Below are 16,269 nucleotides of genomic sequence, written 5' to 3' on the forward strand. Positions count from 1 at the left end.
ATATTTAAGATGTGCATGCTAATCCCCAGGATCTTTTTACATGTATATTTTCTAAGGATAAAGCTAAGAACGTCATAGTTAAGAACATTATAACAATATGGAAGAACATTTACATTTGACATTTTAGTCATTAAATCTATTCTACAAGAACCAGTATCACTCCCTAAAAACACAACCTTATGGAACAATCCTTGGATAGCTTTTCAGAAATCTCTGATAAATTGGTCTACATGGAAAATAAAAAGCATAGAAACCATAAATGACTTGGTAATAGGAAATACATTTATTTCCATGACAGAAATAAAAAGCAATTTTGGACTGACCAATGTAGATATTTTCAAATACATGCAACTTAATAGTTTCATATCAATACATTTCTATTTGAAATGTTTTGGACATCAGAGCAATTTGAGGGAATCCAATTGGAGTCAGAAAAGGATATTCATATGATAGGTTAGATATACAAAACCTTGCAGAGAGCATATCCAACTGACAATCTCTTAGAAAAAAAATATAAACTACTGGACTTAAAAAAAACTGATATTGGCACGAGAATTTGAAAAAAAAAGAAAAAAAAAATATTATAGACACACTATTCATTAATAACTAATAACTGTTAATAAGAGTATACAGAGACAATATTGAAAGTAATTTTTCCCCCTCTTATTTTGTTTGTTTTTTACAGTTTCACCAACTCAATGGCCTTGTAGTTAGAATGTCTGCCCTAAGATTGGAAGGTTGGGAGTTCGATCCCAGGCCGAATACCAAAGACTATAAAAATGGGACGTGACGTGTCTCTTCTTGGCACTCAGCATTAAGGAGATAGACTGGGGTTAGGCCCTGCGATTGACTAGCTTCCTGTCCAGGGGGTGTACCTGTATGGTGTTAAATCCAATTCAAAAGTCGAACGTGCGCGAGCAAGATGAAACATTATTACGCGAGCAAACACCGAGTCGAGAGAGAAGAAATGTGGTCGACAGACCAGAGGACGGGTCCCTCGAGTGCGTTCCTTGGGCAGGCTTAAAGGCGAGTCTAAAACCTTACATTGGTCACTTTTACTGGAGTGATGGACGAACTTACAAATTCCTGCCATTGGCCAGTCCAGTGTTGTGATTGGCTATTTCGAGCCTTCTGTTTGCGATGCACTGTAGGGCAGTCTGCTTAGTTTGCTAACCGGCTTGAGTAGTAAGCGCCAAACGACCTGGGGAAACCCAGCAGCTTGATAACCAAATGAACTGGGAAATACATTATAATAGGTATACTATACCTTGAGTTGAGTGGAATCTACGTACTAACGTTAGCTAGCAACGTTCGTCTGTAAAATGAAAAGCAGACAGTTAGCTCTAGCAAACACCACAAAACGAGTCCACTAATTGCAGGCAGGAGCCACTATTTAGGGCATTAAGCTCAAGGACACACACATAGTGGATTTTGAATTATATGAAGACACAAAGGGGAGAATCTGCTACAGTTCACCCAGTACATAACCAGTCCCAAATAATAGAACATAAACTTGCATGATAAACCAGCTAAACTCAGGTTAACATGTCAGAATCAGCTTTATTTACCAAACACATTTGCATGTACAGGAATTTGACTCTGAAACATGCAGTATGTACACTATGAACGCTAAATAATCAATGTTCTAAACAATCAACGTTATAAATTCTGCATGTAAGAGATGTGCAAAGAGCAATGCGCAGTTCTGGGATGATAGTGCAAGGTGCATAGTCGTGAATGAATAATGCAGAGTATGAAGTCCATGGATGAGAGGATCATCATGGACCAGGTGGACGGTTGGTGAGGGCCATCGCACGGGGAAGAAACTGTTCAGGTGGTGGGAGGTTTTGTTTGTGATTGACCTGAACCGTTTGCCAGAGGGGAGTCTTTGGAAGATGGGGTGGAAGGGGTCGGCGATAACCTTTCCTGCACACTTCCTTGCCCTGGAGTCATGAAAGACCTTGATGGAACGCAGGTGGCAGCCAATGACCCTCTCAGCAGACCGGACAATCCGTTGCAGTGATGGAGGAGGTGAGGATGGACTCGATGATGGTCGTTTAGAACTGAATCAGTACACACCGCATTCAAAGGAGGACTGAGGACAAAACAACACCATGCAGTCACCAAACAGTGAATTGAGGAAAACATTTGTTTTATAGTAATTATGTGATTGGGAACTACTATTGTCTATCAATTACAGAATCTCAAATTATTTCAATTTGGCATTGGAAGTTTTATTGAATACAATCAGTAGGAGTCAAACTGCATAAAGAGTCTCATCAGATCAGATGTTATCAGCAAGCCAGAGCCATCTGTGGAAAGAGCAGAAGTAGAACAAAGATATACGTGCAAACAGAATAAATGTATCATTCAACATCAGATTACATCTAAAACAATGACATGAGCTATGTCCCAATTAATCTCTGCTCAACTCCTGACTTCCTCTCTACTCGCATCCTTCTCAAAACCCGTTGGAGGATGTCTGAGGCGACGAACCTTGGGTCGTTCCTCCAGTTGGGTTTTAGGAGGCACGATGGTCAGTCCTATGCACCCATAGCTCTGTCTATGAATTTGAGTGGTTACATTTCTCCAGCCCCATCCCTCAGCTTTTTAACGAAACAGGGGCTCGGTGGACGCTTTGTTATTGTTTCAACTGCTGATTGCCACTTTAAGAAACACATCAATGAGTTTACAAGTATGTTTAAGCATACAGGACTGTTGGAAATGTGGTGCCATACCTTTAGCGCTCAGGTGCAGCAGAGCTGACACAATTAAGAGGAAGTAGCAGCAGATGTCTTGACCACACTCTGCTGTTCTCCAGTCAGATGTCTTGACCACCCTCTGCTGTTCTCCAGTCAGATGTCTTGACCACCCTCTGTTGTTCTCCAGTCAGATGTCTTGACCACCCTCTGCTGTTCTCCAGTCAGATGTCTTGACCACCCTCTGCTGTTCTCCAGTCAGATGTCTTGACCACCCTCTGCTGTTCTCCAGTCAGATGTCTTGACCACCCTCTGCTGTTCTCCAGTCAGATGTCTTGACCACCCTCTGCTGTTCTCCAGTCAGATGTCTTGACCACCCTCTGCTGTTCTCCAGTCAGATGTCTTGACCACCCTCTGCTGTTCTCCAGTCAGATGTCTTGACCACCCTCTGCTGTTCTCCAGTCAGATGTCTTGACCACCCTCTGCTGTTCTCCAGTCAGATGTCTTGACCACCCTCTGCTGTTCTCCAGTCAGATGTCTTGACCACCCTCTGTTATTCTCCAGTCAGATGTCTTGACCACCCTCTGTTGTTCTCCAGTCAGATGTCTTGACCACCCTCTGCTGTTCTCCAGTCAGATGTCTTGACCACCCTCTCTCTGGCTGTTCTCCAGTCAGATGTCTTGACCACCCTCTCTCTGGCTGTTCTCCAGTCAGATGTCTTGACCACCCTCTGCTGTTCTCCAGTCAGATGTCTTGACCACCCTCTCTCTGGCTGTTCTCCAGTCAGATGTCTTGACCACCCTCTCTCTGGCTGTTCTCCAGTCAGATGTCTTGACCACCCTCTGCTGTTCTCCAGTCAGATGTCTTGACCACCCTCTCTCTGGCTGTTCTCCAGTCAGATGTCTTGACCACCCTCTGCTGTTCTCCAGTCAGATGTCTTGACCACCCTCTCTCTGGCTGTTCTCCAGTCAGATGTCTTGACCACCCTCTCTCTGGCTGTTCTCCAGTCAGATGTCTTGACCACCCTCTGCTGTTCTCCAGTCAGATGTCTTGACCACCCTCTCTCTGGCTGTTCTCCAGTCAGATGTCTTGACCACCCTCTGGCAGTTCTCCAGACAGTGGTAGCACTGGAAGGTGTCCCAGGCACTGTTTGTGGCCACGTCACCTCCCTCAGAACCAGTGAAGATCTCCAGGTTCTTACAGTGGTGCATCAGCACAATATATAGAGAGGGCAGAACAATACAGGAGATGGAATTACATGTAATATGGAGTCCAAGTCCCAACTTGTACAATCCATAGACATTGGTAAAAAGATAAACAAAAGTAGGGCACTGAAGGGTGAGGAAGGTGGTGCGATGTGTAAATCATAAGATGAGTTGGTGACTCACTGTTCCAAACTTGGTGTCCTCTGCCTCGTTGGCGTAGTGGTCCAATGCGATGAAGTAGAAGCCTGACTCCACCTGGTCAAATGTGTTCTCTACACACACTGACCTGTCTCCTGAGTAGAAACCTGACTCCACCTGGTCAAATGTGTTCTCTACACACACTGACCTGTCTCCTGAGTAGAAACCTGACTCCACCTGGTCAAATGTGTTCTCTACACACACTGACCTGTCTCCTGAGTAGAAACCTGACTCCACCTGGTCAAATGTGTTCTCTACACACACTGACCTGTCTCCTGAGAACAACTGGAGTGAGAGAGAGAGAGGAAAATAAGATGTCAGGAAATGTCCCAGAGTTCAATTGGAGTTGAAATGTTTTAACATCTTAAATGTTGCATTTAAGGTAACAGTCCATTTTAAGACTGCTGTGGCTATATCAAAATATGCAACTATGGAAAAGAATGTTGCCAAATAAATGATAACACAGGATGTGGGACTGGACTGAGCCGAGCTGGTACAGAGTGATTCTGACACTCAGATGTTTGGACACACCTACTCATTCAAAGGTTTTCTTTATTTTTACTATTTTCTACATTGTAGAATAATAGTGAAGACATCAAAACTTTGAAATAACACATATGGAATCATATAGTAACTAAAAAATGTGTTAAACAAATCAAAATATATTTTATATTTGAGATTCTTTAAAGTAGCCACCCTTTGCCTTGATGACAGCTTTGCACACTCTTTGCATTCTCTCAACCAGCTTCACCTAGAATGCTTTTCCAACAGTCTTGAAAGAGTTCCCACATATGCTGAGCACTTGTTGGCTGCTTTTCCTTCACTCTGCGATCCAACTCATCCCAAACCATCTCAATTGGGTTGAGATTGGGTGATTGTGGAGCCCAATTCATCTGATGCAGCACTCCATCACTCTCCATCTTGGTCAAATTGCCCTTACACAGCCTGAAGGTGTGTTGGGTCATTGTCCTGTTGAAAAACAAATGATAGTCCCACTAAGCGCAAACCAGATGGTATCGCTGCAGAATGTTATGGTAGCCATGCTGGTTAAATGAGCCTTGAATTCTAAATAAATCACTGACAGTCACCAGCAAAGCACACCCACACCATCACACCTCCTCCTACATGCTTCACGGTGGGAACCACACATGCAGAGATCATCTGTTCACCTACTCTGCGTCTCTCACAAAGATACGGCGGTTGGAACCAAAAATCTCAAATTTGGACTCATCAGACCAAAGGATAGATTTCCACCGGTCTAATGTCCATTGCTCTTGTTTCTTGGCCCAAGTAAGTTTCTTATTCTTATTGGTGTCCTTTAGTAGTGGTTTCTTTGCCACAATTCCACCATGAAGGCCCGATTCATGCAGTCTCTGAACAGTTGATGTTGAGATGTGGAGTTACTTAAACTCTGTGAAGCATTTATTTGGGCTGCAATCTGAGGTGCAGTTAACTCTAATGAACGTATCCTCTGCAGCAGAGGTAACTCTGAGTCTTCCTTTCCTGTGGCGGTCCTCATGAGAGCCAGTTTCATCATAGTGCTTGATGTTTTTTTGCGACTGCACTTGAAAAAACTTTAAAAGTTCTTGACATTTTCCGGATTGACTGACTTTCATGTCTTAAAGTAATGATGGACTGTCATTTCTCTTTACCTAGGGTGGCTACTTTGAAAATGTTTAATATAAAATATATTCTCATTTGTTTAACACTTTTGGTTACTACATGATTCCATATGTGTTATTTCATAGTCTTGATGTCTTCACTATTATTCTAGAAAATGTAGAAAATAGTACAAATAAAGAAAAACCCTTGAATGAGTAGGTATATCCAAACTTTTGACTGGTACTGTATGTCAAACAAAGACCAATGATTTCAAAGTGAAACAAACCATACAACTATGCACAAGTACTAATTTTAACAATTTGCAATCATTGGTTTCTTTGACATACATTTTAAATTGTATGTCAGCATCACTCTTACTGTAGAATTACCCTGTACCAATACACACCACTTGTGAGTCAACTTGGCTCAGTACTAAACAGCCTGCTGTCATTTCATGCCTAACCCACCTCGTGGGAAAGCTATCCTCCTCTAGGTTTTCACTTCTTCCTTTACCTACACTGCTCATATTCTTTACCAATGACTATCACATAGTTCTATACAGAATGTATCTTTCTAACCAATAGACAGCAGCTGGTCATCATCTCTCTACGTGACAAATGTCCTATGCACAATGCCTTCATACAGCATCAAAGAAATGAGAGGAACAAACACTATGGAGTTGTGCCTGGAGGAGAGCCTAGGTAAGCTATTTGGAACAGAATGGACTCCTGTATCTCCTGTTTCTGTCAGCTGAGCAGAGAACTTCACCACCATTAGTGACAGTGGACCTGCATGGAAAGAGGGATGGAGAGAGAGAAATGGCTTGAGATCATTCTCATTTAATGCAACTGCACAAAACATGACAGAGTAAAAGTTATTGAATCTTTATTTAAACCAGATTGGATTTCAAAGTAGCTATGCCGTTAACAATATTGGCTATTATTTGGTTCAGAGCCTGACCTCACTTGGCTCTCCCTCCTCAATCACTGACCTCTTCCCTATCTGTTCTCACCCTGCCTCTCCCCCCTCTTCTGCTGGTCTTCCAAGTCCTTCTACTCTACTAAATCCCTCCTTAACTTAGGTACAATGCTCTTATTTAAACCAGAGACGGTATAGAAAACTAAACTACCTTGGCTTTGGTTAAAACTTCTTAAGGCTTGAACCCTTCATCTCAATTTCCGCCTAAAATGACATACCCAAATCTAACTGCCTGTAGCTCAGGAAGATATATTCTTGATACTATTCGAAAGGAAACATTTTGAAGTTTGTGAAAATGTGAAATTATTGTAGGAGAATATAACACATTAGATCTAGTAACAGATAAAACAAACAAAAAAACATCAGTTTTCTATTTATTTTTTGCATCATCTTTGAAATGCAAAATAAAGGCCATACATTGACCAAGGAATCTAGGTGTAATTTAGACATTGTCCACAAGAGGGCAGCAGTGGGTGTGCAAAGTTTCTTACTGATACATTCAAGAATGAGAGCTCTACATAATATTTTGTATCAAGTCTCCCAGGTGTCCCTCACGAGTTTGCCCAAATGTACCCAAGTGGCCGAAATGGTCAATTGATACATTTCAAAGTACATAACTAAAGAGAACATGCAAAAATGCTATGGTAATACAAAATTAAAGTTAACATACTCCCAGGAATGTCATACATGATGGATCATTAGCTTCCGTACATAAAAGGTACTAACCTTCACACCTCTAGATGGCCGGGACAGGGGTGGGTGCGGAGCCAGAGACAGCAGAGGGGTCTGACTGGGGAAACCAGTTCCTACATTTGAATGAGTGGGGGATGGACTTGAATGAGGTGTCTTTGAAGTTGGCTCCCACAGGTCATCTTACTCTCTACCACAATTGAGGATTTAAAAAAATCAGTTAGAACTCAAGTTTACTATTACTTATTTTATTTAACCTTTATTTTAGCAGGGGGTGAGCACTGCATCAATACATCAAATATACAACACATCTATAAAAAAATATATATACACGTCTATAAAAATAAAATAATACAGTTGAAGTCGGAAGTTTGCATATACCTTAGCCAAATACATTTAAACTCAGTTTTTCATAATTCCTGACATTTGCACTTTTCGCACCAAAGTACGTTCATCTCTAGGAGACAGAACGCGTCTCCTTCCTGAGCGGTATGAAGGCAGCGTGGTCCCATGGTGTTTATACTTGCGTACTATTATTTGTACAGATGAACATGGTACCTTCAGGCATTTGGAAAAAACTCCCAAGGATGAACCAGACTTATGTAGGTCTACAATTTATTTTAATGAGGTCTTGGCTGATTTCTTTTGATTTTCCCATGATGTCAAGCAAAGAGGCACTGAGTTTGAAGGTAGGCCTTGAAATACATCCACAGGTACATCTCCAATTGACTTAAATGATGTCAATTAGCCTATCAGAAGCTTCTAAAGCCATGACATCATTTTCTGGAATTTTCCAAGCTGTTTAAAGGCACAGTCAACTTAGTGTATGTAAACTTCTGACCCACTGGAATTGTGATACAGTGAACTATAAGTGAAATAATCGGTCTGTAAACAAATGTTGGTAGATGTCCTAACCGACTTGCCAAAACTATAGTTTATTTACAAGAAATTTGTGGAGTGGTTGAAAAACGAGTTTTAATGACTCCAACCTAAGTGTATATACATTTCCGACTTCAACTATATATATGTGTATATACTACCGTTCAAAAGTTGAGTCACTTAGAAATGTCCTTGTTTTTAAAAGAAAAGCAATTTTTTTGTCCATTAAAATAACATCAAATTGATCAGAAATACAGTGTAGACATTGTTAATGTTGTAAATGACTATTGAAGCTGCAAATGGCTGAGGACAAGCACATTAGAGTGTCTAGTTTGAGAAACAAACGCCTCACAAGTCCTCAACTGGCAGCTTCATTAAATAGTACCCGCAAAACACCAGTCTCAACGTCAACAGTGAAGAGGCAACTCGGGGATGCTGGCCTTCTAGGCAGAGTTGCAAAGAAAAAGCCATAACTCAGACTGGCCAATAAAAAGAAAAGATTAAGATGGGCAAAAGAACACAGACACTGGACAGAGGAACTCTGCCTAGAAGTCCAGCATCCCAGAGTCACCTCTTACATTTACATTTTAGTCATTTAGCAGACACTCTTATCCAGAGCAACTTACAGTAGTGAATGCATACATTTCATTTCATGCATTTATTTATATATATATATTTTTTGTACTGGCCCCCCGTGGGAATCAAACCCACAACCCTGGCGTTGAACACACCATGCTGGCGTTACAAACACCATGCTCTACCAACTGAGCCATAGGGAGGACTCTTCACTGTTAACGTTGAGACTGGTGTTTTGCGGGTACTATTTCATGAAGCTGCCAGTTGAGGACTTGTGAGGCGTCTGTTTCTCAAACTAGACACTAATGTACTTGTCCTCTTGCTCAGTTGTGCACCGGGGCCTCCCACTCCTCTTTCTATTCTGGTTAGAGCCAGTTTGTGCTGTTCTGTGAAGGGAGTAGTACAGTACACAGCGTTGTACGAGATCTTCAGTTTCTTGGCGATTTCTCGCATGGAATAGCCTTCATTTCTCAGAACAAGAATAGACTGACGAGTTTCAGAAGAAAGTTCTTTGTTTCTGGCCATTTATTGAACCCACAAATTCTGATGCTTCAAATACTCAACTAGTCTGAAGAAGGCCAGTTTGATTGCTTCATTAATCAGGATAACAGTTTTCAGCTGTGCTAACATAATTGCAAATGGGTTTTCTAATGATCAATTAGCCTTTTAAAATGATAAACTTGGATTAGCTAACACAACGTGCCATTGGAACACAGGAGTGATGGTTGCTGATAATGGGCCTCTGTAACGCCTATGTAGATATTCCATAAAGAAATCTGCCGTTTCCAGCTACAATAGTCATTTACAACATTAACAATGTCTACACTGTATTTCTGATCAATATGATTTTATTTTAATAGACAAAATGTTTTTTTTTTTTTTCAAAAACAAGGACATTTCTAAGTGACCCCACACTTTTGAACAGTAGACTGACGAGTCTACTATATATATATATATATATATTTAAGACAAAAATCTTAAATTAATATGAAACCATTTAAAAAAAACTGGATTAGCACAAGAAGCAAAAATGTATTTTACTTACTGATTTAAAAAGACAAGGTTACCTTCTCCATTCAATCTTTCTTATGCGCAGGACTCCTCGTGTCACTCTCCCGGTCAATTTCTGCAATAATCTCGTCCAAATGTGTATACTTGAAGTTTATCCTGTTAGTAGCCATGTTGTAGTTTTTAAGTTTGAGAAAACTTTGTAGAAGAAAGCGAGCGCTGCGTAACGTAAACTCCCCTGTGTCCTGTAGATTTTCAATGGAGAATGAATCGCGTTGCGCACAGCCATATGACAATGGCCATTACTCCAACAAAGGGCCATCACATACTCATGTAAAGCCCAGCTCATTGGCTATCTAACTAGCTATGTTTGAAAACGATAGGTGGTCATTGGACCAAGAGACTGTCAATCAAGGGAACACCGCCCGTCTCATTGGTGCGTTATGATGGCTGTCCTTTGTGGGCTATTAGACATGTTGTGTAGCCAATACGTAATGTAGAATGATGAAACAATGTTTGGTTACCTTCTAGAGTGTCTGAAGATTGCACAAAAACTGACCTTGACCGGGTGAAACAAAGTTTAGCTGTTTAGATTTCATAGATTGTTTTGTTGCAAGTTGAAAGAGTTGGAATTCATGCGAAACGCTGTATACAACATGGATCGTGTTAGGGTATAAAAATTGATTTCATCAAACAAAACAATGCTACATTTTATCTCTGGGACCCTCAGGATGACAAATCAGAGCAAGATTACTGAATGTAAGTAAATTATATACCGTCAGGTGAATGTATCAAAGCAGTTGCCTTGATAAAAGTGTTTTGTTGTTGTGCACTATCCTCAAACAATAGCTTGGTATTTGTTCACTGTAATAGCTACTGTAAATTAGACACTGCAGTTAGATTAACAATAATTTAAGCTTTCTGACCATATAAGACATGTCTATGTCCCAGAAAGTTGGCTTTTGTTTACAACGCCATTCTAGTCAAATATCGCATATCGAACAGCAACTCTCCCGATTTCGGGACACTGATCCAGTAGTTAAACCACATGGTTAAATGTTAGCTAGCTAGCTACCGTTAGCTAGTTAGCTTCCTAGCTAGCTGATGTTAACCTAGCTTGCCTCATCAATAGCCTGCTTTAATAACAGAAGATCAAATAACTACTTACTCAATTTCAATATTGAAATCATAGTTAATTAGCTAGCTAGTTTCTCTACTGAAAAACTATGGAACTTACCTCTTCATTGTCAGACATCATTCACCTTTCACCGTCCCCTTTCATCTCTATCGTAAAAAATCAGATTAGAGGGCAGTCAAGACGCGATTGGTCCAAAAACTTGACCAATTGCGTTTCAGTAGACTGCTACAGGCTATGTTCATTGGCTAGAATTATACCTATTATTCAATTATAGTAAGCGGTTGTGAGAGCAAAATGGATTTTGGAGAGGAAACTGGAAAGTTGGTGTGAGAGGGAGAAAAGACATCCATGTGGGGACGCGTCGTATTTGTGAGAGTGCAGTCTTGACATGTAGTATGTATTTCTTCAGGTGAACAAAAATCTCTGCTCTCAAATTGATTTACTGCATGCAGAAAAGCAGTTCAAAGTCACACTCGCAAGCTCTCAAGTTTAACTCTCAAATGACTGCCTCGCCTGGTTCACCAACTACTTCTCAGATAGAGTTCAGTGTGTCAAATCGGAGGGCCTGTTGTCCGGACCTCTGGCAGTCTCTATGGGGGTGCCACAGGGTTCAATTCTCGGGCTGACTCTTTTCTCTGTATACATCAATGATGTCACTCCTGCTGCTGGTGATTCTCTGATCCACCTCTACGCAGACGACACCATTCTGTATACTTCTGGCCCTTCTTTGGACACTGTGTTAACAAACCTCCAGACGAGCTTCAATGCCATACAACACTGTTTCCACGGCCTCCAACTGCTCTTAAATGCAAGTAAAACTAAATGCGTGCTCTTCAACCAATCGCTACCCGCCCGCCCGTCTAGCATCATTACTCTGGACGGTTCAGACTTAGAATATCTGGACAACTACAAATACCTGGGTGTCTGGTTAGACTGTAAACTCTCCTTCCAGACTCACATTAACCTGTTGGGGCTAGGGGGCAGAATGTTCACGGCCGGATAAAAAACGTACCCGATTTAAACTGGTTACTACTCTTGCCCAGAAACGAGAATATGCATATAATTAGTATTTTGATAGAAAACACTCTAACGTTTCTAAAACTGTTTGAATGGTGTCTGTGAGTATAACATAACTCATATGGCAGGCCAAAACCTGAGAAGATTCCATACAGGAAGTGCCCTGTCTGACAATTTTTTGTCCTTCTGTTGCATCTCTATCGAAAATACAGCATCTGTGCTGTAACGTGACACTTTCTAAGGCTTCCATTGGCTCTCTAAAGCCGCCAGAAAGTGGAATGGGGCGTCTGCTGTCTCTGGGCAAAGTACAGCAGCTCTGTTTGTGAGTGGTCAGCCTGGGGACAGTGAGACTGAGATGCGCGTTCACGAGACTTCTCAATTTTTTTTCTTTCAGCCTTTGAATGAATACAACATTGCCCGGTTGGAATATTATCGCTATTTTTTTAGACAAATAGCATAAAAATTGATTTTAAACAGCGTTTGACATGCTTCTAAGTACGGTAATGGAATATTTAGATTTTTTTTGTCACGAAATGCGCTCGCGCGTTACCCTTCGGATAGTGACCTGAACGCACGAACAAAACGGAGGTATTTGGATATAACTATGGATTATTTGGAACCAAAACAGCATTTGTTGTTGAAGTAGAAGTCCTGGGAGTGCATTCTGACGAAGAACAGCAAAGGTAATCCAATTTTTCTAATAGTAATTCTGAGTGTAGTGAGCCCCAAACTTGGTGGGTGTCAAATTAGGTAGCCTGTGATGGCCGAGCTATGTACTCAGAATATTGCAAAATGTGCTTTCGCCGAAAAGCTATTTTAAAATCTGACATAGCGTTTGCATAAAGGAGTTCTGTATCTATAATTCTTTAAATAATTGTTATGTATTTTGTCACCGTTTATCATGAGTAATTTAGTAAATTCACCGGAAGTTTTCGGTGGGTATGCTAGTTCTGAACATCACATGCTAATGTAAAAAAGCTGTTTTTTTATATAAATATGAACTTGATTGAACAAAACATGCATGTATTGTATAACATAATGTCCTAGGAGTGTCATCTGATGAAGATCATCAAAGGTTAGTGCTGCATTTAGCTGTGGTTTTGGTTTTTGTGACATATATGCTTGCTTTGAAAATGGCTGTGTGATTATTTTTGGCAGGGTACTCTCCTGACATAATCTAATGTTTTGCTTTTGCTGTAAAGCCTTTTTGAAATCGGACAATGTGGTTAGATTAACGAGAGTCTTGTCTTTAAAATTGTGTAAAATAGTCATATGTTTGAGAAATTGAAGTTATAGCATTTTTTAGGTATTTGTATTTCGCGCCACGCGATTCCACTGGCTGTTGACTAGGGTCTAGCCCATAGAAGTTAAGCATCTCCAATCCAAAATTAAATCTAGAATCGGCTTCCTATTTCGCAACAAAGGATCCTTCACTCATGCTTCCAAACATACCCTCGTAAAACTGACTATCCTACCGATCCTTGACTTCGACGATGTCATTTACAAAATAGCCTCCAACACTCTACTCAGCAAATTAGATGCAGTCTATCACAGTGCCATCCGTTTTGTCACCAAAGCCCCATATACCACCCACCACTGTGACTTGTATGCTCTCGTTGGCTGGCCCTCGCTTCATATTCATCGCCAAACCCACTGGCTCCAGGTCATCTATAAGTCTTTGCTAGGTAAAGCCGCGCCTTATCTCAGCTCACTGGTCACCATAGCAGCACCCACCCTAAGCACGCGCTCCAGCAGGTATGTTTCACTGATCATCCCTAAAGCCAACACCTCCTTTGGCTGCCTTTCCTTCCAGTTTTCTGCTGCCAATGACTGGAACGAATTGCAAAAATCACTGAAGCTGGAGTCTTATATCTCCCTCACTAACTTTAAGCATCAGCTGTCAGAGCAGCTTACCGATCATTGTACCTGTACACAGCCCATCTGTAAATAGATTTTTCTATCCCATGTGTAACTCTGTGTTGTTGTTTGTGTCGCACTGCTTTGCTTTATCTTGGCCAGGTTGCAGTTGTAAAAGAGAACTTGTTCTCTACTGGCCTACCTGGTTTAATAAAAGTGAAATAAAAAATAAAAACTTGCGCGCACTATGCTGGCCTGCGCTCGTGGGACCCTTCATCTGCTCGCTCGACCACATTCCTTCTTTCTCCACTCAAGTGTTTGCTCGCGCAATAATGATTCCTCTTGCGCCCGTTTGACTTTTGAATCGGATTTGACACCATATACTTCAAACTGCCTTATGCTACAAAAACAGGAGATAATCTCCTACCAAGCTGTTCCGGATTGTACAGATTGGCATTCACAGTGTGTCTCCAAATAGGTCTACTGTGTTGTGGTGTTAACAACTGGCATATTTGCTTTCACTGAATATTTTAGTTTCTGAATGCTATCATAAATATGGAGGAGTTGGGGCACTGAGAGATCATCTTCCACAGAAACCGCGATATGGCGAATCTCTCTATAGATACACTGAGTGTACAAAACCTTAGGTACACCTTCCTAATATTGAGTTGCACCCCCTTTTGCCCTCAGTCTCAGTTCGTCTAGCCCATGTTGACTCTGTGCTTCCCACAGTTGTGTCAAGTTGACTGGATGTCCTTTGGGTGATGGACCATTCTTGATACACACAGGAAATTGTTAAGCATGAAAAACCCAACAGCGTTGCAGTTCTTGACACACTCAAACTGGTGAGCCTCCTAGAGATGGGAGGAGGATGAATTGTTTACCGGCTGCACCAGCACGTTGTTTTTTCCAAACAGCAGGGTGGCTCTGTTGTTCTGGTGCAGGGACTCCACGTAGTCCCGGGCTGAAGGTGAGGGCCGCTCCTCCATGCTGTTACTGGAATGCCTCTTCTGGATCTGGAAACACAGACAGTGTGTTTGTTTTTACCCCATCTCAATCCACAGGCCTTCCCTGTGGCTCAGTTGGTAGAGCATGGTGTGTGCAACGCCAGGGTTGTGGGTTCAATTCCCACGGGGGGCCAGTACAAAAACAAAAATTATGCATTCACTACTGTAAGTCGCTCTGGAGAAGAGCGTCTGCTAAATGACTAAAATGTAATCCGTCCATCCAAATTCCATATATTGGTCAGTTAGTTTCACACATCACTGGTGCAAAATGAATGTATGATGCCATATTGTTCACCCACCATTGAGCACATTTAGTTTATTCCATACAGTTAACCACAATGACCATCCACTGGGAATGAATTAGCAATGGCTAATCAAGTATTATAATGTTACCCAGCTTATGCAGCTCTTAGAAACCCTTTCAGCCATGTATTTGATTTCAGGCTGCTACACTGGCTCAAACGATGTAACATCAGAAATGTGTTTGGTTGATTGAAGAGAAATGAAATGGGAAACCATTTGCCACTCTGTTTCTGGTGACAAAGCCCATTATGTTTGCCTCTAGGGTACAAAAGATACAGTGCTGCAATAAACAGCTCTCAGTTGTCAATGTAGAATGAGAATGGTGCTACGTGGCGAGATGTTTCTAGCTGCAGGGGTCAATGATAATGTGAAGAGTAGTTCCAGAAAATACACTCTGTCCTCTCCCACGGGATACAATGTGCTCCTTAAATGCATTGACAACAAAAGGTCTTCTTCTACTGAAAGAGAGAGGCTGGGGGAAGCGTAAATGACAGGATTGGTCACGGATATCCCCGCTACGTTTGAGCTAATAGTGTGCAGTGTCAGCAAAACAAAGATATGAAATAATCAATAGAGAAATGTATACCAGGGGATGATGTGGTCATGTTCAATCTTATTTGGGGGAGTTTGGTAGAGTAGTGGGACATTATTTAGAACCCTACCCTTCCCAGGAAACTTACACAGAGAGCAGGCCTCTTGGTGGGGGAGTCCTGTCTGCAGTGGCCACTGTGGATGCGATGTCTCTGGACCAGCTCGTCGGCCGAGGGGTCTGTCCAGAAGTGGTCTGCCGTCTTCATCTTTGTGTACTCCAAGGCACAGGGCCCCACTGCCAGAGTACAGAGCAATAGCATGAAAAGACGCATCAGTGCCCAGTGCGAGGAGAATCACTTACATTAATTGGTGCCCCGTGTGAGAGGAAATCCCCTTCTACACTGGTATATTGTCTGAGATGAGATGTTTATGAATAAAAGCTTAACCATGTGGAATCGTTACCTAACAAAGAGGCCAGAATGGGTCCGTCCACTGGATCCATCAGAATGGCCTCTTTTTCATAGAATTTACTGGAACATAAAAACGTTATGGAGGTGAGCTGTGCATTTCTGGATTTCCTT

At 41.6% G+C, this 16,269-nt stretch overlaps 1 protein-coding gene and 2 long non-coding RNA genes across 3 annotated transcripts in view; all 3 read right to left on the reverse strand.

Annotated features, from left to right (window-relative positions):
• The window catches only part of LOC106585677 (small G protein signaling modulator 1), a 71,343-nt gene that overhangs the window by 29,948 nt on the left and 25,126 nt on the right, over positions 1–16,269 (reverse strand). The window contains exons 5-7 of the mRNA XM_082968651.1: positions 16,151–16,218; positions 15,838–15,983; positions 14,732–14,863 (exon numbers count right to left, since the gene is read on the reverse strand). Of these exons, the coding sequence (XP_082824777.1) occupies positions 14,732–14,863; positions 15,838–15,983; positions 16,151–16,218 (346 nt within the window). The remainder of the gene's footprint in view (positions 1–14,731; positions 14,864–15,837; positions 15,984–16,150; positions 16,219–16,269) is intronic.
• LOC123730397 (uncharacterized) lies at positions 1,541–4,665 on the reverse strand. The gene is made up of 2 exons (XR_014382549.1): positions 4,088–4,665; positions 1,541–3,895 (listed from the first exon to the last, which is right to left on the reverse strand). It is a non-coding gene; the product is annotated as an uncharacterized LOC123730397 (long non-coding RNA).
• Positions 5,886–10,385, reverse strand: LOC106585678 (uncharacterized). The gene is made up of 3 exons (XR_001324005.3): positions 9,873–10,385; positions 7,409–7,562; positions 5,886–6,492 (listed from the first exon to the last, which is right to left on the reverse strand). It is a non-coding gene; the product is annotated as an uncharacterized LOC106585678 (long non-coding RNA).

Source organism: Salmo salar, chromosome 24, assembly GCF_965601325.2.
Source record: "Salmo salar chromosome 24, fSalSal1, whole genome shotgun sequence".
Classification (NCBI taxonomy): Eukaryota; Metazoa; Chordata; class Actinopteri; order Salmoniformes; family Salmonidae; genus Salmo; species Salmo salar.